The sequence below is a fragment of the Tauraco erythrolophus genome, chromosome 27, assembly GCF_009769465.1.
Source record: "Tauraco erythrolophus isolate bTauEry1 chromosome 27, bTauEry1.pri, whole genome shotgun sequence".
In the NCBI taxonomy this organism is placed as follows: domain Eukaryota; kingdom Metazoa; phylum Chordata; class Aves; order Musophagiformes; family Musophagidae; genus Tauraco; species Tauraco erythrolophus.
In genome coordinates, this window is record NC_141491.1 from 72,457 (window position 1) to 99,213 (window position 26,757).

A 26,757-nucleotide genomic window follows, 5' to 3' on the forward strand; every position below is an offset into this window, starting at 1 on the left:
ACTATTTAATGAACTGTAGAATTTCTTACCTTTGTTCAACATTTCAAATTTTTAAAAGAATTCAAGTCATCTGAATTCAGTCTTCAGCACTTGACTCACGATTGTGCCATCACCTGAAAGTGAAAGGAAATACTTTCTAAGAAAATAACACATTTCCAATGCCACAGAAAAACTGATTTAATATTGTTGGCCAGATTTAAAGCTCATTTTCCTATCTTTGAAATAAAACAAATATGCAAAAGCTCACTTCCAAGTGATATGTATTTAAACTCTTGACACTGTGCACAGAAACCAGGTACATATCTAATCATCAAAACTTCCCTCTGGTTTTGATTTTAAGCAGGCAGAAGATGATCTCGCAAGGTGTACAACTGGATTATCTGCTTTGAACCTAATATTAATCCAAAAACCCCCACAGAAAAGTGGAAGTATGCTAAATGCAAACACAATAGGTCTCTAAAAAGATTTTGAAGTCAGAAACCTGCTAGGCATATATTATTTAAAACAAACAAACAAAACGCGCTTTTTTCTTACATTAGACAATCTGAAATTGTCACATATTCTTAATCTGATGAAAACTGTAGTAAAAACAGGCAAATATCAAAGAAAAATCTATTCCTAATGTCATGATTCTGACAACAATCTGTGGAGTCCCACTCTTCAACAGCATTTAGGATTTTCATACTACAGATCACATCTGGCTATAAATGTAATCTTTTGTCTCTTTCCACTATATGCTCATGCATACTACCTTCCTTCCAATTCAGAATAAAATTGCTTTCTTGTAACTATTATGATCATTACTGACAACTGATTCAACAGACAAAAGCATCAACAAATAATACTGTAATAAGCATGACGAGGTGCACATCAAACATCCAGACAAAGGAAATAGGTGGTTACATGCAGTATTAAGTGATGTAATGACAGTGCATTTCAAATATGTCAACTTATTTGAGCTAATCAGTATCGACACACAAAATATGGAAATACAGATTTGAAATCAGACTTTTCTTAATGCTTTTTGTGGAGCTAGAGAATGTGTAGAGTCCAGACACAGTATGCTGTCCTGCCTGCAGAAGAGTGCCAAAGACTTTGTGAACGTGTTCACTTGGCACTTCACTTACTGTGCAAATGCATACATTTCACAGAGGATCCAATTTCTATTTTTGACTATGCTAAAATATTTTAGGTATTCTGTTCAGGCAGTTGTTCTCATTCTGTCCTGCACACTGCTGAGTGATCTGCACTAAACTAAAATACGAACTAGAGTCATAATTATGTGGAGAAAGGATTATGCATTTTATTATGCTTCCTCTATTGTGACTAATGACTAGACAACAAAGACCAAAACCGTATCAGATAACTCATGTGTATCACCAGCAGGTTCCCAGCTGACCACAAGCTGTAGGTGCAGTATAGAAGCTTCGGAGTAAATGTGCCTAGATTCTTCACGAAATCCAAATATTGTTCTTCACAGGGTTGAACATAAAGTTAGAAAAAGAAACAATTTTTGGTTTTCATTACCCAGTACAGGAAACCAGAATTGAAAATCAGTATTACAAACAATGAGGGATACTTGCTAGTAAAAGGTTCAGTGTGAATTTGGAGTAAGAATTTATATCCCTTTCCACCTTCCACACTCATATGGGAAAACTCCAAATTACCTGTTCTAGGAGCAATGCAGCATGAAATCGTGGTCAGGCACAAAGCAGAGGAAACAGAACTGAACACCAAAGAAGAGCTCTGACAAAACGCTTTAACTTCTTTCTCCTATTTCCTTCAGCTTTATTTCACTCTTCTCCCAGCAACGCCATCATTCAAAAACCATAAAACAAAAAGGGAAAGGAAGAATCTGCCATTTCCAGCATTTGTGTTGAGTGAAGCCTTAGCATCATGAGATAAATGTATCACCTTGATCCACTGGGGGAAAAAAAAAAAGCTAGAAAGAAAAGTAATTGCTTACTTTGTAATAATGGATCTTACCTAAGGTTCTACCATCTGCTCTGCACAGCCTGTGCTACACAGTATAGTATAGTAGAGCCAGATGAGAAAATATTTAATCTAAGTGCATGATTTGCAGCCAGATGTCTGTGTTGTAACTTTTATCTGTATATGATTGGTAATTAAAGACAACCACGGTGTCACATTGTATTGGGTCACGATTATGAATACATTAACTGTAACATTGTACGAAGGTGTTGAGTGTGCTTAGAATTTCCGATATTAACAAATGTGATGGAATAGCTTCACATGACAAATACCAAAATACTCATCAAAACAAGCAGTCAGTAAAATTGTGCAATCATGTGGGTGCAGGAAAAAAAGATGATTCATTTACATATGTGCTGATGATAAATTTTTCATCATTGCACACAACCTGGGACACATCAGGAACCAGACAAGTATTTAAACAACCACTGTTACTTTCAACTGGACAAACGCTTCCAAAAAATTCCACATAACCTGTCTTCAGCTCCTATTTGAAACAATTTTTGCTAGATGTAAGAAACAAAACCCAGAGAAATATCCTTTTGGGGTTAATTCTCTAAAAATAATAACTGAAAAACCTACTGACTTCACTCTAAAATACCCCATTTCCTTCCCAGGTGTGATTTTTGCTGCTAGTAGTAATATCTGTGAGAGGTTCAGTAGCTTGGTATTATTTATCTTTCTAAAAGTTTCTAAAAACTTGCTTTAATTCCCAGAGGTGCTGTAAATTACCTGTCCCAGAAATGAGACAGCATTGCAGTACCATTCAGAAAGAAGAAAGTGAGAGAGGCCAAGTGCCGTGTTGCAGCCCGTTCATCAGTACATTACAGTACAACCTCATGTAAACCTCTAAAACGGAAGTAAAGTTCTTCTACTTGGAGGGAGCTCTAGTGAAAATCTTCACATCACTGCAAAGAACAATACAAGTTTTCAGGAAGCAATTAACTGCTTGACTGAAAATATCTCTAGTTTTTATTTTATCTAAAACTCATGGATGATATTTTGAAACATTTGATTGAACTCAGTCACTCGTCTGGATTACTGTTCGGCACTTCCCCGTGCATGAGCCGACCCATGCAGAATGCCATTCATACCAACACTGAAGTAGAGGAAGATGACTCAGTTGATTAATCAGCTTTCTTTTTTCTTATTAAGAAGCAAGTATTTGGCTTCCCCAGCTGCTGAAGTGGATCATTGTCAAGCTCATACTATAACTCATGTAGTTTTGGTCACCCCTGGCTCACATTCCAAGAGAAGGAAAGCAACCTGTAACCTATGATCTGTTACACAGCTGTATGACTGATGAACGCAAACAGCAATGCCGGACCCAGTGTTTTCTGTTTGCCATAAAGTCCTTGTCATTTAGGGAAGGAATGTTTACGTTCCTGTTGCTTTCTGATCAAGATTTGTCCCTAATTTGGAATCAACCCTAAATCCAGGGTTTATGGGTTCTGACAGCTGTAGCAATTCCTATCTAGACAAGTAGCTACTCAAACCAGAGCACCTGTATTTTGCTAAATAAATCTAGCCAGTTCCTTAGCTAGAACATAGCGCAGAATCTGCAGATGAGCCATGTGTCTAATTTCCAACCCCAAAATTTGCTGAATTTATTAACCAAGTTAATAGCAGAAAAAAAAAGGCTACTTGTAAAAATCTTAAGTAAACATGGAGCTTTTTTTTTTCTTTTGTTAATAGGTAAATCACAACAGAAACGCAGCAGTGTACAGACAGAGTATGTGATTATTGTCAGGAAATGCCTTCAACGTAAATGGACTTAATGACGAAGTTAAACAAATCTCAATTAAAGGCACAATGACTCCAGACAGACACAAAACATCACTCTCCCAGCTTCGCACTAAAGAGGTCTCAAGCATGGAAAGGTTGCCAGCTATGGAGAACAGTTTAGAAAGTTAATGACAGTAAAAATGGGATTCACTGGAGACTGTAATCCTAACTCCAGTAAGCATTGCCAGAGGCCTGACATGAAGAAACAAGTACTATTCCAAGCAGACCGCAAAGCCAAGGGAAAGATTAACACGTCAGCTGCAATGAGATTCTTATTGATCCTTAAATGTCACGAGAATTTAGAAGGGCTAAAAGGAAATTTAAAGAAAATCACCTATCTGTGGATTTGGTTTGTAAATTTAAAATGCCTTTCCCTACATTTCAGCTATCTATTTTCAAATAGCCGTGTGTGACGTAGCTCAATGTTACAAGGCAGAAGAGGTACTTCTTCCAACTGTATGAAAAGCAGTAGCAGGGAGCAGTTTTGTTGCTGTAGCTAGCGTTGCTTTAGTAGCCTCCAAGCCATTGATTTTCATGTTTAGGTCGTGTTGCTTTGGATTTTCTTTGTGCCTTATCTATGTCTATCCCTATTAGCAAGATTAAGACTTTGCTCACATTCTTCTAATTAAAACGCTGTAATTCTGGGAAGAGCTTCCAAGTTGGTTTTCAGCAGAGTAATCAGTGTATCTGTGAGCTCAAATTACCATTTTTTAACATAAAAGTTTCAGCACAGATAGCACTCTTCGATGCAAGCCATAATAACTCTTTATCCACACTGGTTTGAATAACACACTCCATTTTGTAGTAGTGGTATCAACAGCATTTGCATACCATAGCTGCAGTGCTGCCTCTCGGTGATGAAATTACAGGTTTTGGAATTGCCATCCTCCTCAGTAGTTTAAGCAACCAAAGGCTCTTCGCATCTTGTCATGCTAGGAACATATATGCATTTATCTGCAATATTTTTCCCCTTATTAAACTGGAAGAAGCATGATCTGAACTTCAAGCTGTATTGCACTTAGCAGCTGCAGCCTTCAAACATTATTTACAAGTCATTTTTTCTGTAGCTTCTCATTCCTACAGCAAGTTTCTATTCCACTACTTTCAGAAGTACCTCCTCCCACTCTGACTTCTTCCCCCATATCTTCTATAAGGTATGTAATACAGTACTAGAAGAAGGGTTCTTTTGTCTAATCAGCTTCTGCGAGATTGTTTTGATAAACGTAGGGTGAGAAAACTTGTTACAGCAGTTTAGTCAGCTCCAAGAGTTCACACATTCAATCTATTGATTGGTCTCACTATGGAAATGGAAAAAAGGTTCATACCTAATATAATAAAAGACAGCAGGAAAATAATACGCTGGTAAACACAGTAACAGTAACTTTCTAAACCTGGCCTACTTTTATTAGAATTCCTACATTTCAAACTCTGCATACCAAGGAAGTCAGTGAACCCACAGAAAGTTGAAGTGTGAACAGTGCAAAGATGTGCACCACCAGTGATTAACATTGCTTTGCAATTTAGGCATTCAGATTTATTCAGACCTAGAACAAGGCCAAACGGAGTTCTAGAAAAAGTGGCAGAAACAGGCAAGTGCACAATTAAAAGAAAAGAGATGCATCTTCCCCATTATACTTTTTGACTGTAGCAAAAAATGCATTCAGCAACCAGATGATGCCGGAAAACAGAAAACCTGCAAATGTTCCTAACACAAGCATGTTGCCAAATGCAGATTTCTAAGAATGGTTGAGGCTGACAGGTTAGTCCAACTCCTTGTTTCCTGTTCTCATGCAGAGGTTGCTGAAGCCTGAACTTCATTTAAACTTCTTCGCACTTTCTTTGTTTAAAGGATTCCCATGTATAAGGGAGTGAACAGTGTGAGAAAGGATCAGATCTTTTCTTTACAAACACTTTCTAGTTTAACTGTCCTTTTGCACAAAATAACTGTATGACCAGAAGAATTGTTCAGAGACACAGGCATTTATTTCAGAGACAGCTGCAGACTGCCAGGAAGGGAGGACATCTTGCACTCTGCATCATCATTCAAGCTTTGTGTGAGGTAAGGATGATGCAGAGTGGTCAGGCTCCAGAGGCTGCTGATTCAAGATGCAGGCAAACCCCTTCTCACATTTAAATTTCACCTTAAATTTCATTTCACCTTAAATGTCTGGGAGAGTAAGAAAAATCTCCTATCTTAAAACATTCACAGCAGCTGCCTCCCCTCAAACTCAGACATAATACAAAGACAGAAAACTCCTACTCACCCACTGCTCACTGGGTCTGTGCCCAGAAGCCCACACCATACAGCTAAAATATGGACCTAGTTCAAACTATCTTTGCTCTCTGGGAGCATTAGTCAGATTTTTTTGTGCAGCAGCTGCCTGACACACTCAGGATGCTGGGAGCTTTGCACGCTGCAGAAGTTTGGACTGTATTTTTCTGATCTCATAGGTTTGGTGTCAGGGTGTCAACTAAAGCAGAGCTGAGATTCTCAAGAGCACAGGAATCAAAGTAACCTGTCACCGTACTTACCTATTCAATACAAGGAAATGCAGTTTGAATTAGTTTTTCTGAATACATATTTTGTTGCTAATGTGCAGAATCCACTACATTTTGTTACTACCTCTCTTTATGGTTGCCAGCAGTTGTCTAGCATTACAACTGTGTGGGTCACTGTGCAAGGGGTTAATACAGTAATGAGTAAATACCTTCCACAGAAGATGAAAGCCAAGACGCTTAAGAGAACGAGAGGTCCAACATGCACTGCAGCGAAGATTGGGTAGGGCAGCAACTCTGAGGCAGCTGGTCTCAACGTGTGAAAAGAGAAGGCAAGGACACTTGCAAATAAAGGAGGACACAGTCAGAAAGCACGTGGGGCAGATAGCACTTGGAGCTGGAGAGGAAACAAAAAAGAGTACAGGCATGACCAGGGACAGGACTGAGTTCCAGAGAAGACGATATTTTACCAGCAGGAACATATTGCTTGGTCCTTGAGTGTGCTGCCCAGCAAACCATCACCAGATCAGCACAAATGATGCACAGAACAGCCATTCTGTTTAGACAGGGAACACACAGGTCTGTCTGGCCCTGATGGAATGATTTAGTGCAAGTGCACACCATGTGTGTTTGCTGCTGTACAATTTAGTCATAGTAGCAGTTACAGGCTGGACTTGGGGATGGTCATCCCATTATACCACTGCTTTTTAATCCATTCATTGCATAGACAAAGGTTATGGTAGCAAGCCAAGGAACTGGTATTCATATGGATTACAAACACTGACAATGACATTGACATTGCTTTTCTACCACTTGAGGCACACACACATGCATACACAAAAGTACAATAAACAAATAAGGACAATAAGGCAAATAAAAGACTGTAAAGAAACAAGATCTGTTTCCCAAACATCCTGAACACTTATGCAGATCAGCTTTGCAATGGTTTACCATGCTGACAATCAAGATGACTTCTAAGCTGAAAACAATTCAGAACAGAAAACGTACAGGAAAAAAAAATGTAGGTATGAAGGATTTTGCATAATGTCAACACATTTACACAGAAACTATACTTTAATCCTAAGTAAGTACCGAGCATAAACACACAAAATATGGGTAAAAATTCCAGCAGCACCACAGTTTACAAAACAGCTCTGTCTCTTCATAGAAAATGATGTAGCTCGTTGATTCTGAAGTGCTAAAACTCAAAGATGAAATCCTATTTGCTTTGTTTCTGATCATGTCCAGTTGAGCCAAAGTATTAGAACAAATGGCTTAAAGGTCTAAGCAATAGTAAGGACCTCATGTTTTTCTTGGTAAACTACCCTAGATGTCAGGAGACTCATTTCTCTCCTAAGAACTACTTGTGCTTCCAGAGAACATTACAACAGTTACACAGATGATACTGCAATCTGATAACTCTTTCAGTGTTTGTGTTTTACTTTCTTTCACTTGGCAGAGTTTCCAGATTTTTTTGTGAACAGCTCTATGACCAACCCTGTTCTTAGGGGATTTTACCCTCTCATTTCAAGAATTAGATCAAGTTTTAAAGGGTCTTGCTGCACAGAAAAGTCTTTTTCCACCTCTTTAGTAACTTTCAATTTTTAAGTCACCAAAAACTACTGAACAGTCTTCCAAGCTGAAAGTTTTTCTTGCACCCAACTAAACTATTTGCTTAGTTTAGACAGCAAAACCCCACCGTATTTCACATCTCTGTAGCGGCATAGTTAGGAGTTCTCAGGAAATTATTTTGAACGCAAATTAAATGAGAGAGGCAAGTGGAGTACAATAGTTTGAGTCTCACTACATCTTTAAAATCTTCAGAACAAGCTCAGGCTTTGTAATGAGAAGATATACATATACCTATCCAAATCTTTGCATGTCACCTCATGTATAGCAGGACATAGCTCGTTGCTGTCCATTGCCTATGTCCAGTAGTCATCTAGAAATCATATACTTCTCAAATTTACAGGATCTATCAAAGAATACAGAAGTCAAACTGCTAATGAGCAACAGCCCAATTACTTAGCTTCTTATACAGTCAATTCAACTTGAGGCGTGTTGATTTTTTAAAAAAAATAACATTTTAAATTAAGTAAAAGTATTATTCCTACACCTTACGTGGACTTATTGTAACAAAATGAGTTAAATGTAGATAAAATAAGGGAGGCACAGAACGAATATGACTGCCATTGGGTCAATACCCATTGTCAACTGCAAAGAAAATAAGTCAACTTCTAAAGCTCTCATTTGAGTCTTCTTGTCCCCATTTCCATATTGTCATGTAAAATCATTAGAGAGGAAATTCAATCACTAAGAAGGTAATTGAATTCCATAGGTCTCATGAAGCTAAAATAGATCTAGAAATAGGAAAGAATATCCTACAGTTTTCTGTAAAACAAAAACAAAACCAAAAACCAACACCACCACAACAACAAAAAACAGGGCAAGGGAAAAAAGGAACATAGTTACTGCTTGGCAAGAATCCTATGCTATTCTTCAGGTTCTTCACTTGCTACAGAAGTAGCTTTTACTGACAGATCATAAGCTAGAAGCAAGGTCCATTTGATTAAGCACTTCTAAAATGACTTGACAGTTTTGGATGGAATATCCTACATATGCAAAGTAATACCCAGTTTCAGTATTGATTATTTCTCCACTATCTCAGAAATTTCTAAATGAACGCGAGACCACCTCCATTTAGTAAGGTGGGAGCTTTATTTTGCAATTCTTTTAGCATATCCTTAAGAAAATCCAACATATCATTTTGAACTGCTCCAGCTACAAAATTTTTTATCAAGCGCAGCCAGATCTTCAGCTTCAGTAGAACGTACATTTTAAAGTTCTCTCAACTCTAGCCTAAGATCTTTGCTGCATCTTTCCCTGTATTTTGACTTGCCAAATACAGACACACTTCAACTTCCCTCTGTATTTTCAGAAGTCCTGCCCCATTAAAATACTGTTGAGGCTTTTAAAATAGTTATAAAAACACTAGAAGATTTGTAGAAGATAAAATTCCTTTTTGATGTAAAGAACGAATAAAACAGGAAAGCCTGAAACACACAGGCATAAAGACATGGATGTGATGGATGGACCACTTGGTGAATAAGGAATTGGCTGGATGGTTGCACTCAAAGAGTTGTGGTCAACGGTTCAATGTCCAAGTGGAGGTCAGGGACGAGTGGTGTTCCTCAGGGGTCAGTACTGGGGCCAGTGCTATTTAACATCTTTGTTGGTGACATGGACAGTGGGATCGAGCGCACCCTCAGCAAGTTTGCAGATGACACCAAGTTGCGTGGTGTTGTCAACACGCTGGAGGGAAGGGATGCCATGCAGAGGGACCTTGACAGGCTAGAGAGGTGGGCCTGTGAGAACCTCAAAAAGTTCAACAAGACCAAGTGCAAGGTCCTGCACATGGGGCAGGACAATCCCGAGCACAAGTACAGGCAGGGCGGAGAATGGATTGAGAGCAGCCCTGAGGAGGACTTGGGGGTGTTGGTTGATGAGAAGTTCAACATGAGCTGTCAAAGTGCGATGGCAGCCCAGAAAGCCAACCGTGTCCTGGGCTGCATCCAAAGCAGCGTGGCCAGCAGGTTGAGGGAGGTGATTCTGCCCCTCTGCTCCACTCTCTTGAGACCCCACCTGGAATACTGCGTTCAGCTCTGGGGTCCTCAACACAAGAAGGACATGAAGCTGCTGGAGCGGGTCCAGAGGAGGCCACAAAGATGATCCGAGGGCCAGAGCACCTCTGCTATGGAGACAGGCTGAGAGAGTTGGGGCTGTTCAGCCTGGAGAAGAGAAGGCTCTGGGGTGATCTTATAGCAGCCTTCCAGTACTTAAAGGGGGCCTACAAGAAAGCTGGAGAGGGACTTTTTACAAGGGCATGTAGGGACAAGACAAGGGGCAATGGATTTAAACTGAAAGAGGGGAGATTTAGATTAGATATAAGGAAGAAATTTTTCACTCTGAGGGTGGTGAGGCACTGGAACAGGTTGCCTAGAGAAGCTGTGGATGCCCCATCCCTGGAAGTGTTCAAAGCTAGGTTGGATGAGGCTTTGGGCAACCTGGTGTAGTGGAGGGTGTCCCTGCCCACAGCAGGGGGGTTGGAACTAGATGATCTTTTAGGTTCCTTCCAACTCTAACCATTTTATGATTCTATGATTAAAAGTCATGAGCATCTTTGCCATAATTTCTGTATGCTCTTTGTACTTACATAATGTTCTTTTCCAAATTCAAGATCTAGAGAAACATTACAGGTGATGGAACCTATCTTTGGGAATCTGATCCTGACATACCAGCTCATTTTTATTTTCTACCTCATTTTTGGAGTCACTACATTTTATGCATTACACTACAATACATGTCAAATCACTAAAAACCTCATTTGTTTCAAACTTCTTTGTACAGTGGTAGAAACGTGAAAAAGGATAACAAAAATTAAAATTATGAATTTGAATGAAAACTAAATGCTAGCATTGCTGTTAGGATTCAGCTGGTTCTTATTAATCAGAGCTTGGACAAGAATCAGGATTTATATTCCCTTCTGAATAACTGTAATAAGATCACTAGTTGGAAAAGTTCACTGGCCCTTAAAGATACTGTATTTTTCTGCCTTAACTACTTTTGGCTGTAAGATGGGATAGATGAGATACAATCATTGCAGTCTGATTGTCCTTGTACTTTCTTTTCCCAGATGAATTCCAGTTTGATTTTAGTAGTTTCATAAAGTCAAAAATTCCAGTTCTTTCATTTCTGGTCATTTTGATTTGGAAACCTCAGGACAAAAGCTAGACACTCGGCAGAACCACCTCAAGATCCATTTGGGAAAGGTGTAAAGAGAGAGAAGGACAGGCCATGCACCCACCCTCATGCAGTTCTTTTGGACTTGCTGTTTTAAGCAGCAACTAGGGAACGACTTCTCCTGTTTGGACAGGAACTGTAAGCAAGCAGCAATCTTTCATGCTGGCTGGTAGCTGGGTAGGACAGAGGCATCTGTTTCCATAGATCTCAAAGGCATCCAATTTCATATGGGTGGGATGGATTTATCCTATTTATGCTGCAGTAGTTTTCCTGTCAGTTAGTGTCTGAGGTCTTTAGTGACTCTTTTATGCCAATGAATTTGGATTTATGAAACCCTGGAGTCCTCTAAAATATATATACAGTTTGAAGTCGATATTAAAAGTTCCAAAGTAATCATCACATGTCAATCATTAATTTTATGATTTGCTTTATAGACTATAATACAGGGATGATATACAACTGTAGTAGGCTCAGATAACTTATTTCTAGCCAGTATTTTTATTTCTAGCTCACTTAATTTTACCAGTTTTATGCCATTGAGACCATTGACTTCAGGAGAATCAGATTCGCATGTTCTTCCTAAGGCTGTTTTCTGTCATTTACTTTCAGAGCAATTTCTCACTAGCTTTGATAAGTGACCATTAATTAATTTTTCCTTCACTATATTTAAAGAGATTTTTATCTTGACAGAGACAATTTCTGTATCTTTCATTTAACGATGGTCAGTTTGTCTTTGTTATGTTAAACAGGATAAAATTTTCTGTTCTGTGAAGGTGGCTCTGTGCATATTAAACACTGCATTAACAGCCAATGTGCCACAGCAAGAGTTGCATCTCATTGCAACTTTTTACTGGTATGGCCCTCACGTCCTGAAGATTATGCATTGTTTTCCAAAGGAAGCCACATTTTAGATGACTGTTGATGACTAAATTCACCTGACCGTATTCTACATGTGAGGGTATCACGATGCCAAACATTACATACTTAGAAATAGAGGTCTCTATTATGTTCTACAACTCAGCAGTTACTAAGTGAGGCTTTTAAAGTTGAGATCTGTCTGTCCTGCATCATGAGTCTTCAATACCTACTGCAAGAAACCACCACTTGTTGCTGCAGGCTGGATCTCTCCCATCAGGTAGCTTCACTCGGCACCTGGTGCTCTGAGGGAAAGGAGTATCAGTGAAGGCGATGGGCAACAGACTCGATTTCCTCTTTTTGGACTTCTCTGCAGAGGCACTAGCAATTGAAATATTTATGTACTGGTTCAGGAGGATTGACGTGATAAAATTAGGCTCCTGCAAATAAGCCATTTCCATTACTTACGCCCCAATAAGCATAAAAGAAATCCTAAGAAGTAGTGTTTTTCAAAGCCTCATTGTTTTCTGATTTGGTGAATCCCCACCCTGCAGGTCAAGACTCACAGTGTTATTTTCCCTTAAGTACCCAAAATGGACAGATGCATCATGGGCTATCAAGCATTCTTGTTATTACCCTTGCCTAGCCTAAACTTGAGCCAGAAGTCCAGAGGTAGATATTTGTTGCACATCCTGTGATGACGATGATGATGGTGACGTAATGCATGCTCATTGCTGCAGGGCAGCATTTTTCTCAGTCTGCTTCTCTCCCCAGAAACACTAAAAGGAACATTTCAGTACTGGAGGCGTTTGGAACAAAAGGAAATGTATGAGACACAGGTAGCTTCCAACAGGCTCTTCATCGTACATAAGCTCATCGTACAGGATGAGTCACTGTAGATATAATAGAGGATGAAATCTTGAGTCTGTTAGAAATTCCTATTTCCTTGCTCATCAGCTAAGATCAAGGGAAAGCTGAAATGCAGTGCCTCTGACACTGCTCTTAGTCATAATGGCTTAATGATTCCCTTCAAGCCCTCTCAGGTCTCAGAATTTTTTTCCCCAAATTGCTACTGCTAAATTTTAATTCACATACCTGTTCAAATGTTTCAGTAAGGAAGATGTGCCAGTAAGCACCTTCTCTAACAGCAACTGCCTCCCTCTTTACTCTCTTACTACCAAAAGCAGCAAGATAAAACTAATAAAGTACTTGCTGCTTATCTTCGTGACCTCCACAACCCCATTTGCTGCATAGACAGCCAAGCATTTTTATCTATCATTGCAAATAACACCAGAAAACAAGCTGCTATTGCCTGCAGGCCACCTGCCACCAGTAGCCCTTACTGAAGAAAGCAAGTGTTTCTCATGTCTGAAATGGAGAAGTCTAATCAAATACTTTGGGGACTCTACTGGCTCATTCAATATTCTGAAAACTAGTATTTTTTCTGCTATTATGATATTGGTTTCCTTCTATTTCTTGTAATCTGAATTTTAAAAATTGGTAAATCAGATGTGTGTTCTCACAAGCCTAATCCCTTGTTCTTCCACGCCTTCTGCATGAATTGCATGAGACTTGAGAGTAATTAGGTTATTTGCACTAGGGAGCTCACTTCTGAAATACACATCGTTTCACAAATTCAAGATATATCAGCGTTTCTGTAATCATAAAAAGATTCAAATATCCTTTCTGTTGATTTTTTGCACATCCCTAACACATGACAACAGCTTCAAGAATGACAGAAAACAACACTGCAAATTGTATCATGCTTTAGATTACAACATTCTATGCCTATGTTTATTGCCTATTTTTATTTTTATTTAGAAAATAATGTACTTGCTGTATTTGATTGAGCCAAACTGGGCATTAATTTATCTTTTCTCTTACTAGTGTAGGAGCTACTTTAATGGCATCTGTTGAATGTGCAATCAGAAGGCTGCACTGTCTATTAAAATAAGGAACTAAACATATTCTCTATTACAGACAAACATGTCTCATTTTTACTAACATTTACAGATAGTAATACCACATTGACAGCTCAATTCAATTATAGTGCTTCACTTTACCTAGTCAGGCATTAGTGGAAGCAGCAGGATACACAAGAATCTCAAGACCTACAAGACAGACAGGTCTCACATATCATCATTAGTTTCTGTGCTCTAACAGACTAATCAGTACTCTGGATGCAGGCAATAGAGAGTACGTAGGACAAAAACTGAGACATAATTAAAGCTTTACTGGAACAGTATGGACAACAAATAATAAAAAGGCTTGCCAAAGCATTTTGGGAAATTTTGTTTCTTCAATTCAAGCAGCAGTACACTTCATGCAAGCTGAGGATGCTCCTACCTGTTTAGTACTATGACAGTAAAGTACATGAGGTGTCAGAGGTGTCCTGGTATAAAACCAAGGCTTGGTCTTAGTTTCCACTTCATCCTGGCAGAACTGTAACACAGCAGTATGGCTTTAATTACTGATTGCTCCACTAGGTTTCTATTTATTTTCCTGGTCTTTCAAGTCTTGCATTGTGTTGATGTTTTGCCAGTTACCACCAAGTATATATAATATTATTCTGTGAAAACAGTTGATTTCAGAAGGACACAGAGCTGGAAGGGACCCTCCAGGGTTGGCTCAATCCAGTCATTTCTGTTTAAAATATACCCCCCAGAAAAGCTATCTAAAACATTAGGATTAGGACAGATGTGCAAAAGAAGTATTTCTGATTTGTTCTGACAGAGTTGAATACCTGAGGAAGGAGTTTATGTTGATTAAACATCACCACCAAGGGTCTGCTGGAGTCATGCTTAATCAAGCTTCCATTTCCTCTCCTTTAGAAAGTTTAAAATAAAACATTAACATTCCTGAAGTGAGAAGCTGCACTGTTCAGTGTCCTGGGGAGAAAGAGTGGGTGATGTCCCATCTTCCACTGGAATTCCCACAGAGTCCAATCTTCCATGCTGTATTTCCAGTTATACAAGCAGTAGTCATGAAACAGAACTACTTCAACACAGCATACCATTTTTTCTCCCCACAGTAATACTACTTTATCAATGCTTCCAGGTTTAAAAGAACTGTATCTCAGTATTCTAGCAAAAACAAAGCTGCCAAAATTCAACATCAGTTTTCATGGAGAAGTGTCAAATCTATAAATTGCTCTTGGAATTCCAAAACTCTCATATATATCTTTATATGCTTTATAACCCAGTTGCTAATTGTTCAAGTACTGCAGTCTGAACTGAAATTGATCTGCACTGGAATCAAGAGTTAGGAGTTTGAGGGTTTTACATGGAACAGGGATCTATATAGAGATTTGGCAACATTTCAAGTATTGCTATTTTTATTAGAAGCGATTAATTTGGTAAGTTTACTAAATAAGTTTCCAAGCAACATACCCTTCTCATCCATTCTTCCTCAGATTCTGTGGGATAACTGTTTAAAAAAAATGGGAATTCCCTATACATAACTGTTTTGTTTGGCACTTGTTTTACTTACAGGTGCCTGCAAGCAAAGTTTTGCAAGACAAGGAACCACTTCCTTTTTGATTAAGCCCCTTGTAGCACTGCTTTTAGACTGTTCAGCTTTTACTAGTTGTGTTTTTATTACGTGATTGACAAATAAGCAAAGAAATAGGGAGACTGATCATCTGTATCTCAATTATTGCCTTTTTCACGCAGTCCTTAGATCAGTTCGTAAATATTGTATTTATTTTACTGTAAACCCCTAGCAAGCATTCGAGCGCAAATAGTATTTTATATATTTATAATGTGTCACTACTCCTACTATATGTGCTGAAACTAAGAAATAAGAATGAAATGGGATTTTTTTAGCCTCCAGGTCTGTAATTCTCAATGCATGTAAATTCTGAAGAAATACTTACTTCAGTAGGATATTTTATTAATCTCTGGGAATGGCTGGTAGACAGAAACAGTATACAGATGCTGTCTTCAGCATCATTTGAATAACACTGCATCACTTACTGGATTCTGCCACAACTGGGAATCCGGGAAGGAGACAGTAAAAGAACTTTTTTTTAAAAAAAAACCCTGCTAAAAATAAACTCTTTTGTGGTTAAAAACCAGCCAGTTGAAACTGAAGCAGTGTTTTCTTAGGGTGGCAGAACAGTCGGAAAAGTTGTTGGATTATTTTTGGCAGTGGCTGGCATATTATAGCTCTATCATTACTGTTACTAAACTGTCAAGAGTCCACTGAAAGGGTTATTACTTCACAAGTACATGCTTGCAAAAATATAGCATACTCAGTCTGGTAGCATGACACTTTGGATTTTTTAAATTTTGTTTGACCTTTCTGACACGCTCCCATCACTGTAACTAGCTTAACTCCTAAATACTTCAACCACACAGGTACGGTAGAACACAAGCCATGATCTACGGACAGCAGAAAATTCAGAGTCGTCAAATGATTGCAGAAGTGTTGCACAACGCGATATAACGAGCACGTAACAGATTGCTTCCTGTGCCCTGCGCCGCTTGAAAACAGGCTTGGAAGATCTCAGTTAGATTTTATAAAATGAAGTAGCTTGTATTTGGATCTTGCTAGGAGCCAAACCCAGCGGCTACAGTTACTGGCAGCCAGCTCTCCCATGGACAGAAATTGTGCAGGTGTAAAATTAACCCAGCTCATGCTTCGGCATTAGCAGCATGTTCTTCTCAGCAAATACACTTGAATCTCCACACTGAATTCGGCAGGATCTTTTGCAATACAGGAGTACCTTATTTACCTTATTAAATGGAACAGACAAGCTATCTAAATATTTAAATATTTAAGATTAATAAAATACTATTTCTATCACTTTCAATAGCACTCATGAATTTACAACTGGGAACGTACTCTGCTGAGAAGGTGTTAGCATGCTGGATTTAACTGGTGAATAAAATAATGGTTTTGCTTTGATTTGGGGTCTATATGACATTCACAGTGTAGTAATTAAGACTGGAATTATTTCTGCCTTTACAGTAGCCAGAGGACAAGCATTTAAGTATGTGCCTTCCTGTGTCTGCAAGTTTCGTATCTTCAGTTCTCGTCAAATATCAGTCATGTTCAGATAATTCTCTGCCAATAAATGGCAATCTGTGATTCTCCTTCTGATTATCTATTGAATTGACCAAGAGATTTCCCTGCTGTTGTAGCTGTTGCTTTCAGCCCATTGCTTTCCTCTTCTTCACTAGGCTTCAGCAGCTACCCTTATCTTCCAGCCAGTTTCTGCTAAATCTGGGAGCAGGTCTGCAGTTTATGTTGCCCCTATGAAAAGAGTATCCCAGACAAATAGCTTTACTTGTAACCAGACTTGCTTCCCAGATGAAGATGATGGGGGGTCTGAGCCCTCATTTGTCTATTGCTACGGTGCAAACTGAGCTCAGATAGTGACATCAGCAGGTACTGCTTCACTATGCTGCATCATTCCCGGTTTTGATGAGCCTGGAAGATGCTCAAGAGGGATCAGGAGCAATGGTTTGTTAATGTTGGTCTGTTAAAAATGCTGATTAAAGGTAGCTCTGTCTTACAAATGTGCTGCTCTTGAAAGTCAAGAACTGCACTTCAGACAACCTCTACACTGTAACAGGGAAAAAGGAACAGTCCAGAGAGCCAAGCAAGTGCATTTGTCACTGTACTCCTGCTATCATGTGGAGAATGGTACTTAAGAGACTTATTTGCTGGCTAATTATTGAAACAAATACTTCTACTTCTAGTGGAACGCAGAATAAGCAACTCCCAGACTCAGCTACGCAGTCAAACCGGCCCGATGGCATGCTGCAGCCACCCCAGCTCAGCGTCTGGATGAAATAAAGACCTTCCTGGGGGAGCAGTTTTTTGTGCAGTATACTCAGAGGTAAGCACAACACACACTCTCTTCTCAGAGCAGACTGAAATAATTTATTACCACTATCACACAGTAACCTGAACAGCTATATCAGGCAGGTTTAAACGACACTCGACCAAAATACAAGTGGGGAAGAGAGTTGTCACCTTCAACTTAAAAAAAAAAAAAATCATTGGTCTGTCTTCTAAAGAATGAAGACAAGGGCAAATTGCATTCAACACTCCTATTTTTGGAAAAGCTTAGTTCTTCGACTTACTATCAAGTTGCTTCACTGATACCCATTAGCTAGCTATTGTCTGGCTAAAATAGGAGTTTCCACTTATTCTATCTTCTTTTATTCTGTCTCCAGATATTGTATCTTTTGTGGGGAATGTTTACTTATAACGAGAGATGGTCCACTTAAAAGTCACAAGTCCCATTAAACATCCTCTGTTTTAGTACAGTTTTTGTATTTTTGGTATCAAAATGCCTGTGATCACCTTTGTGATCAACATTACAAAAAAAAAAAACACACCAAGCAGGTGAGCTCTTTCTGAGTTCATGTTAATGGCCGTAAAGCAATCATCTTTGCATACGTAACATAATAAACTCAGAGAAGGGACATAAACATAGCTCTGTTTTGGAGCAGTGAATCTCGTACAGCATAAAACCAGAAACAGCTCTTTGCTAAGATTACAAGGTCTCTTTCCTATAGAAGGAAATAATAAAAAAAGAGGTTATGTATAAACACAATAGGTTGAAGCTGCAACCAGCATGTCTAAATGGTGCCTGGATTTTGTTCCGCAAGCCTTTTCCCTTAACATTCCTGGCGGGAAAGCTAACTCTTTAGAGATGTAACGAACCATCTGATTTTAATTTGGTTGTAGAACAAGGGGTTACTCTCTGAATCATGCATAGCCAAGCTATTGAGCTACACCCAGCTCTATTTCCGTATACAGATGATGATGACTGCTCAAGCACGAAGAGCATGAGGGAAAGCAGCAACTCTCAGCCTTGTTTTAAGCGAATTAAAGTAGCTTTGGAACAGTAAGGATTTTCTGTGAGAGAGATTTGACTCTCCTCATCATCATTTTGTCCCCAATTCTTCTGGCCCAATTGTTGCACAGACAACTGCTAATCTGGATTTTGGCCTTCCTCTCCTTTTCTCCCACTGATGCAGGGACTGTCGCATCTTCACCCTCTTCAGTCAGTACCTTCACTTGGCATCTCCTGCTGATTTCTTAAATGCTTGCCCAGCCCAGCCCAAACACTTCTGTTTATTTCATTTCAGCTGTTGTCCAAGATAAGGCTATCCACACAGGATCCTACAGGACATCTTAGGGTTCTGCATTTTCTACAAGATTGTGCTCTAGCAAAGCTGAAACCCTGGTTGAGTGCTTTAGTGCTGCTTGGGAGTCTAGTCTGAGAAAGCTGAAGGGAAAGCAAGAGGGGGAACTTCAACAGTAATTGACCCACACCCAGAAAAAACATTAAGACTTGCTGGGAAATCACAGTGGAACTGCAGAGCCTGATTCCTCTTTTACAAAACCCTGTTTGTCCAGTCTATGTGCGGCTGCCTGCCTGCTGGCCGGACACAGTGTAATTAAGGGCCAGCTGAGACTTGTCAGGCAAAACAAGGCAAAGAGACAGGGGAGGAGCCTCACTTGGTAGTTTTCTTCTGTTTATACCCTGTCTCTGCTTATTAAGTCTTCACAGAGGAAATACAATGTCTGCCCTTAACTGCAACTTCAGATCATTTCTGAATGTTTCTTATTCCCAGGATGCCGGCTGCTGATTTGTTAACCCAACATGTCACTGAATTAGTCAACACATGGTAGTTTCCTAACAAGGTATTACTGCTGCTGGTCTTCTAGCATAAAATTGTTCTCAGCAAAGTTTTAGACAGTTGTTTTAAGCACTTTTCCACACCCAAACAAATGTGCATATTCTCCAGATGGAAGGAAGACTAGCACTGGCACTGGATCTGCTATGCAGTGACATCTGTGGAGTATGCCTTCTTGCATGGCACTCTGAAAAAAGGAAGGTGTTTCCATCTACATAATTTCTACTACTACAGCCACAATGGTTTTAGCTATGCTATATCTAAGATGCCAACCCAGAAGTAGCCTGTCACACACGGTGTTCCTATGTAACACCCATATTTGTCCTAATGGGCAGCTTGAACATAGAAAAGTCCCATCTGCCCTTGTGACATGTGATGCCGGAGCTCTTCTGGGAAGGATGCTGGACTTTATCCGCCCAAAATCAGCAATGCGGTACCGTCTCAGAATGGCAGATGGGATAGATGGAGGCTTCTAAGCCAGCCAGAGTGGTGGGGCCTGTCCACATAGCAGGTAAGCATGGCTGTTGGGTGTGTGATAATGGCACGATTCACTGGGGCTCCCTCTCTTCCGCAAGTACCCGCTTAATGGTCTCCACCCTAGCCCTAAGGACACCTCTGCAGGAGAACTAACTGAACGGACAGCTATTTTAGTCAAAGGACTGCTTCTATTCTCACTACTCTGCAGGGTATTTGCAGCTAAGAGACCAGCTCTGGCCAAAAACACTGCTGCAAAACTCACTAGAGGTTTTACTCCTGTGAACATGCTGTCACCATATGGTCTCCACATTGATAACACTGAACAAGCGCTTCATAAACAGTGTTCTAATAACAAATACCAGAGGAATTAATAATAATCTAGCTATTATTTTCTAATGTTCTCACTTTCTTAAGAACATTTATGCTGCCTGAATGAGTTCTTCTAGAATAACAAGATCTGGCACTCACATGAACACCTGATGAAATCTGTACAATACTGGGTATCTCATAAATTTATTGTCAGCAATGGCATCCATTTGTGCCAGCATTCCTTACAGTAACATTACATTTTTCTTTTATTCTAGGTGCATAGCGTAATGCCCATGCTGTACTACACTCTGATTACAGCTTTTTTGATCGGCACACAGGCAGCTCCAAAGTCAGAGGATAATGCTCCACTGGAGTATCCTGCAGAACACCCCCTGCTCAATACCCACAAGAGTAACAGACATCACATTCTCAAGGAAGCTCCACAGACATCCCACAGCCACTCTACTTGGACAACAGGTAGAAGAGAAGCTATAAATATCACCATGGACCCAAAATTTTTTAAGAGGCGGCATTTTCGGTCTCCTCGGGTGCTGTTCAGCACACAGCCACCTCCAGTGTCCGGGCAAGGCCAGAATATGGCATTTCTAAGCAGTGCAAGTTCTCTCAACAGGACTGCCAGGACCAAGAGGACCGCGCATCCCGTGTTACACCGGGGAGAGTTCTCAGTGTGTGACAGTGTCAGCATGTGGGTTGGGGACAAAACCACAGCCACTGATATTAAAGGAAAAGAGGTGACAGTGTTGGGAGAGGTCAACATTAACAACAACATTTTTAAGCAGTACTTTTTTGAGACCAAGTGCAGGGACCCTAAGCCAGTCTCCAGCGGGTGCCGAGGGATCGATGCAAAGCACTGGAACTCTTACTGCACCACAACACACACCTTTGTCAAAGCGCTGACAATGGAGGGCAAGCAAGCAGCCTGGCGATTTATCCGAATTGACACAGCCTGTGTGTGTGTGCTCAGCAGGAAGTCAGGGAGACCCTGAGATGGATTCAAACCCCATGAGAACATCCTCCTACCCCCCTACCTCAGTCTGTAAATTATTTTAAGTTATAAAGGATTGCATGGTATATTTATAGTTTATACAGTACAGAAAGAACCTCATTATTTATTAAACTCTTTTGGAAACCTTTTGTGTTTTGAAATTTATTTACTGGCGGAACCCTTCAATAGATGTTCACCTTAGTCTCACTCAGCCCTACAACTCTGAAATGTTCACAGAGCCAATGAACAATCTTAGCTTGCCATCCTACAAAAAGAAAACATTTTTTCACAAAGTTTTCACACGTATTCCTCTCCTTCACAACAAAAGAATTTTTCTCACACAAAATTTGACAGTTTACTGTGAAAATCTTATAGATTTAAAATAAACTGAAATGTTTTGTCCAACTACCAAGAGACTGAAAAAGATCTTTCAAAATTTGCTTCCAGTTTTACTAATTACTCATAAAAATAGTAACTTTATATAATTAATCATCTTAGTGAACTCCTGGCAGAAATACTAGTTCTTCATGTTGCTAGATAAATTTCTAAGTAAGATCTTCACTGTATTTTTTAAAATTGGCAAATTATTTTCACTGCAAAAATAATCCATTCTGAATTATTTCAGAACATTGGTCTGCACAAGAGTAGAATCTAGATGCATGTATTTTTGCATTAAAATGGTATTTTACAGATCATTACTTGTAAGCCATATTAAAGTGATAGGGTTGCAAATGCCAATATACATATACAAATTTTTAAACGTTTCATGTGGCTTTAATTTAAATTTGAAAATTCTCTCAAGCTAGTATTTTGGCAATGGAGACTTGACCTAGGAGCAAGTCTTTCATGCATGATAGAAGAAAATAAAAAAAAAAAAAAAATCACTGAGCCTGTGTTTTAGCAAGGAGCCCCAAAATAACCCTATGCTCCTAATTTCTGTGCTTTGGGGAACACTGGTCTCTAGAAGCACGCAGCGGAGCCTGAGGCCTGTGATGGGTGTTTTTGTCATTGCACGCTAAATAAAGCTGCTGTTTCCCTCCTTGTTTCCTTCCTTGTTTCCTTTGGAAGAGCAGCTGTTATCCATTGCAGAAACTGTTTCAAAACAAATACCATTAGAGTTTTTCAGCTTTCCAAATCCTAGAGGGCACACTTTCACCCTCGCCTTCCCTCACGCACAGCTATTTCGTCAATGAAAAAAGCAGACCTGACATTTGCTTCCTCCACGTAACCAGCAAAGAAGGGCAACAGATCTCTAGAGAAAAAGCATTGTGGTAAAATAGTGCCAGAGGAAATAACCAAACCTAGGCAAGGATACGCTTTCTGGTATGATAGTGCCAGTCTGTGCGAAGTAGAAGGCACTGAGACAGAGCCCATCCCTGAAAAATCACTGGTATGCCAGTTTCCAGCCTCCTCTAGTAGGTGGGTATGGTGTGGGACAGCAATATTCCAGTGAAAATGTTTTGCTCTCTCCACAACAACATATTTGCAATATTTGCATGAATACTCAGTTATCTGAAAGGTCAAGGAGAGGGCAGGCTCCGGACTGTCCTGTGTCCTCCAAATAATGACGACTTGTTCTGGATCAGGGGGAGGCAATGAAGACTAAGGAATACTTATGGTGCAATCACGTAGGCACCAGATGCTCAGACACAGCAGCAGAACACAACAGCAGCAGCGTATGGAGGGAGACCAGTGAAACACAGCATTCTGAAGCAAAGAAAAACGCGGAATTGGAGCAGGGTCCTGCCTTTGTTCTTTGGTGGCCTTAAAGCAATGGATAAAAGTAACAAATCTGTTTTAGAGGTGCTCTTTACCATATATGACACAATGTGACTAGGGAAAAATGAAGCTGCTAGTCATCCAGGACTTCCAGGTTTACAGAGACTGCTGTTATTTTTCCATAGACCAAAAAACCCTGCAACTGAAAGCGTCTCATGAATGCATCTGCTAATACCAAACATGTGTAAGACTTGGCATTTCTTCAAAGAGCTCTGAAACTGACGACTTTCTTCTTAAAGCAACCTTAGGAGCTGACATTCCTCCCACAGCCAGCCCACTTTGGAGTTCCTCTGACTACACCTTAAACAAGGTACTACTACCTATTAACCCCCAATCCGAGGGACAAAAAGCTGTCATTAAAAGCTCTACAAACTACTGTTATAAATCTGGACCTTGATTAAAATTTCTATTAATCAACATTAGCTATTTATTACGGGGGGAGGGTTTATTTAATCTTGCAGATATTGATGTGTTCTATTCCACATTTATCCCTTCAGCTGATTTTTATTTTGTGCCCCCAAGACTGAAACTAGACTACTGGTTCATCCTTCATGACAGTGATGTCTTGTATTATGGACATTTCTTGCCTGTTCATATAAAAGGCCTCAAAAGGGAGGGTGGAAGAGTGAAAAGGACAGTTCAATACATTCACACTGCATCTCGATCTCACCGTTAATTGTAGAATCTGGAATTCCAGACTCAGAGCTACAAATCCCAGCCTGTAACTTATATTTGAAGGCTGTACATCATCACTCTCCCTGCCCATATGTTATTGTTATGCCCGTGTGACACGTTAATGTGACCAATGATCTACTGAGAACTGGTGAAGTAATTCAAGGAATTAATTTAATGAGAATGTGGGGTTTTATGATTATAAAATAAGAAAAACCTAGAAAAGTGCATTCTTAGAGAATTATTGTCATATTTCAATTTTTGTATTAACTGTGTGCTCAGATGGCAAGATAAGGCTCCATCTCTGACCATGCCTACACAAATCCAATCTGTGAGATTCCCTCTGCAGCACTCAAAACATCATTCCACTTACAGATGTTTAAAGACTAGGGTTTAAAACAACAGGAGTCCTAGTCATTCTTGCAGCATCTGGCATCACACTTCCCTGTTACCTCCAGCCACAGAGAAATATTCCTCGCAAAGCCCAAGCCCAGAGTTTCATGCAATCTGAAGAGGTTAGCATCATACAAAAAGGATACCCTGAACAATTAGAAACGAAGTACAGGACTGACTGCCTGGAGGCATAAGGAACTATCATCTCTGGACAGGCCAGAGAACAGACGAGACAAATATGTGCCAGAAATGCTTCTGTCTTGAGTGAGATGCAGGGACTACATGACTTTCAGCGACATTTGCCACAATTTGTGTGCTTCCAGACAAGAGTTAAATTATAACTTTTTATTGAAGTCATGCTCACAGTTGCCCCTGATCTACAGAAAGGCTGAAAAAGAACTTTTGAACATTTTCAGTAAAGTACATGGACCTTGTTAAACATGGTCCCATACTTTTGAAATTTCAATACAAGGATGGAGTACAAAATTCATGCAATTAAAGCTGTGTAGAAACTCACAAATGCTACTGGTATACAGCACAGTAGGCTGGGTTAATAAAATTAGAACAAAATCTGGGAGAGCATTTTTGATACTGTTGTTGATACTCTAGAGGCTTAGCCTTCCAAACCACAGTGAAGTCAATGAGAAGACATTTTTCACAAAGACCACCAGATTACCTCAATTAAAAGTATCTCTTCGCATCCTACATCAGAGACAGGTGAACTGTCATGGAAAACTCCTCTGCACAAACACATTGCGAGTATCTTAAAAACTGGTGTTTCCCACATCATACTAGCAACTCAGAATGCAATGCCTCCAGGAGGTGAACCAGCGTGTGCACTTGTCACTGATTATCCTCACTGCTCTCTGCTTCCTTGGGCAACAACTGGTACCTTAAAAGCAAAGGGCTACGTCAAGATTTATTCAGAAAACTAACTCAGTGCCAGGCTGTTGTTAATTTTTTTTTTTCTTCCCCAGAGATAAAATCCAGCTAGAGATGCCCAGGATAACATCTCAGTGGCAGTGACTTGATCTTTTACATTGTTAGGTTACAGTAGACTGTTGTACAAAATGCTTTCTTGGCCAGAGTACAGAAAAGGGAACAAAACCACCTGTCTTCAGTTTGTTCTTCTGGAAAGTACACCCATGAGGAATACCAGACCAGTATGCAAGAGTGATAGAACTTTTAGAGATAGATTATGCGGAATAAATACCAACAGCAATGCAAATTTATGTATTCTAATTTGAAATTCCAACTTTCAGTGCTGAAGTAAGTAATTTTCCAAACACTTAATGTGGATTGACTTAGTGCTGCTGTTTGGGAAGCTGTGACAGCCATTATCAACTGTCAACATAGTTGTTGTGTTAAGTCTGCAGCTTATAAACATTTTCAGGAACTGTCCTTTATCATGGTTAGCTTTCTTCTGTTTTTTTTTTTTTCTCCTCTGCAATCAAGCATGTGGTAGTCTGTCATTTTATTGTCTGCAACTCACAGTATGATCGATGTCAGGTACAAAGAGGCTTAAGTGCCTTGCTTAAATGCCTTTTTTTTGATACACATTCTGTTATGCTTACTGATTGAGAAATTGTGCTTTCAACAGTGCCTTCTCTCAGCAGCTCAGAGCCACTGACGAAATGGCAGTACGGTACAAACTGCTAGCGAAATCAGATTGCTGGCAATTAGAGCACATAAGGCTAAGAAATTATACAGTACAGCAAAGGTGGAAATCTGTTTTCTTACATGAAAGAAGAAAACAATTACAGGATTACTGCTCAGAAGGCACTTCCTGGATTCAGAAAGAGATCTCTCGTGACCAAACCTATACCACAACTGCAAGAGAAGGGATGAGGGTTACATCACAGCTCAACTTACACTGCTGAAACACTGTTAAAGGCACTCAAAACGGCTTATTTTGCTGCTGTTTCCACTGTAGCCAAGGAATGACAACAGCATCCATATTCGGATAAGTTACTTCCATTTGTAATAGCTGCAGTTTGAACATCCATACTGATTCAAGACTGCAGTTCAGCATGGAGAGCTCTGCAAGGGAACGGACTTGATAACCCCACTCATTTGTATAAAGTGACAATAACTGAAAAACCTACGAGGAAGGATCTCTACAAATCAACTTTGTTCAACATAACTGCCAGCTTGCAGAACACTTCATTTCTCAAGAGTGCCTCTGGTACCCACAGCTTCTCCACTTCTTTTGAATCAAGTGCTACACACCGTTTGCTGGATTTTCTTCTGTTTAAGAAGTCTACCAAATTTCAATTATTTATACGAGGTTAACAACCCACTGCTTTCCTAAAGATGAAGTGCCTTCATTTCTTCTTAAAGCCTTACTTATAAATATATGGATTGAAAACAATTATGGCTAAGAAAAAGGAAAGCGACTTCATATAAAATAAAATAAAATCAACTAAAGGGACTGCTATGAAATTAGTCTCTTTCAATTCTGAGGACAGAAAAACGAGATCCTTATATTTAAAATCAAATCAGACCAGACTTGGTTTCACCTTTAGCCAAACGCCA

The 26,757-nt window shown here is 39.6% G+C and overlaps 1 protein-coding gene and 1 long non-coding RNA gene across 2 annotated transcripts in view; one reads left to right on the forward strand and one right to left on the reverse strand.

The window, feature by feature from the left end:
* The window catches only part of LOC147526805 (uncharacterized), a 51,735-nt gene that overhangs the window by 16,034 nt on the left and 8,944 nt on the right, over positions 1–26,757 (reverse strand). The window contains exon 2 of the long non-coding RNA XR_015222894.1: positions 30–113. This is a non-coding gene — a long non-coding RNA (uncharacterized LOC147526805). The remainder of the gene's footprint in view (positions 1–29; positions 114–26,757) is intronic.
* NGF (nerve growth factor) lies at positions 20,654–21,379 on the forward strand. The gene has a single exon (XM_009991275.2). It carries the CDS (start codon positions 20,660–20,662, stop codon positions 21,377–21,379), a length of 720 nt encoding a protein of 239 aa, XP_009989577.2. The 5' UTR covers positions 20,654–20,659.

Excerpts from the sequence above, each read along its gene's own strand:
- NGF (XM_009991275.2), top strand. The coding sequence starts at position 20,660 with ATGCCCATGCTGTACTACACTCTGATTACAGCTTTTTTGATCGGCACA.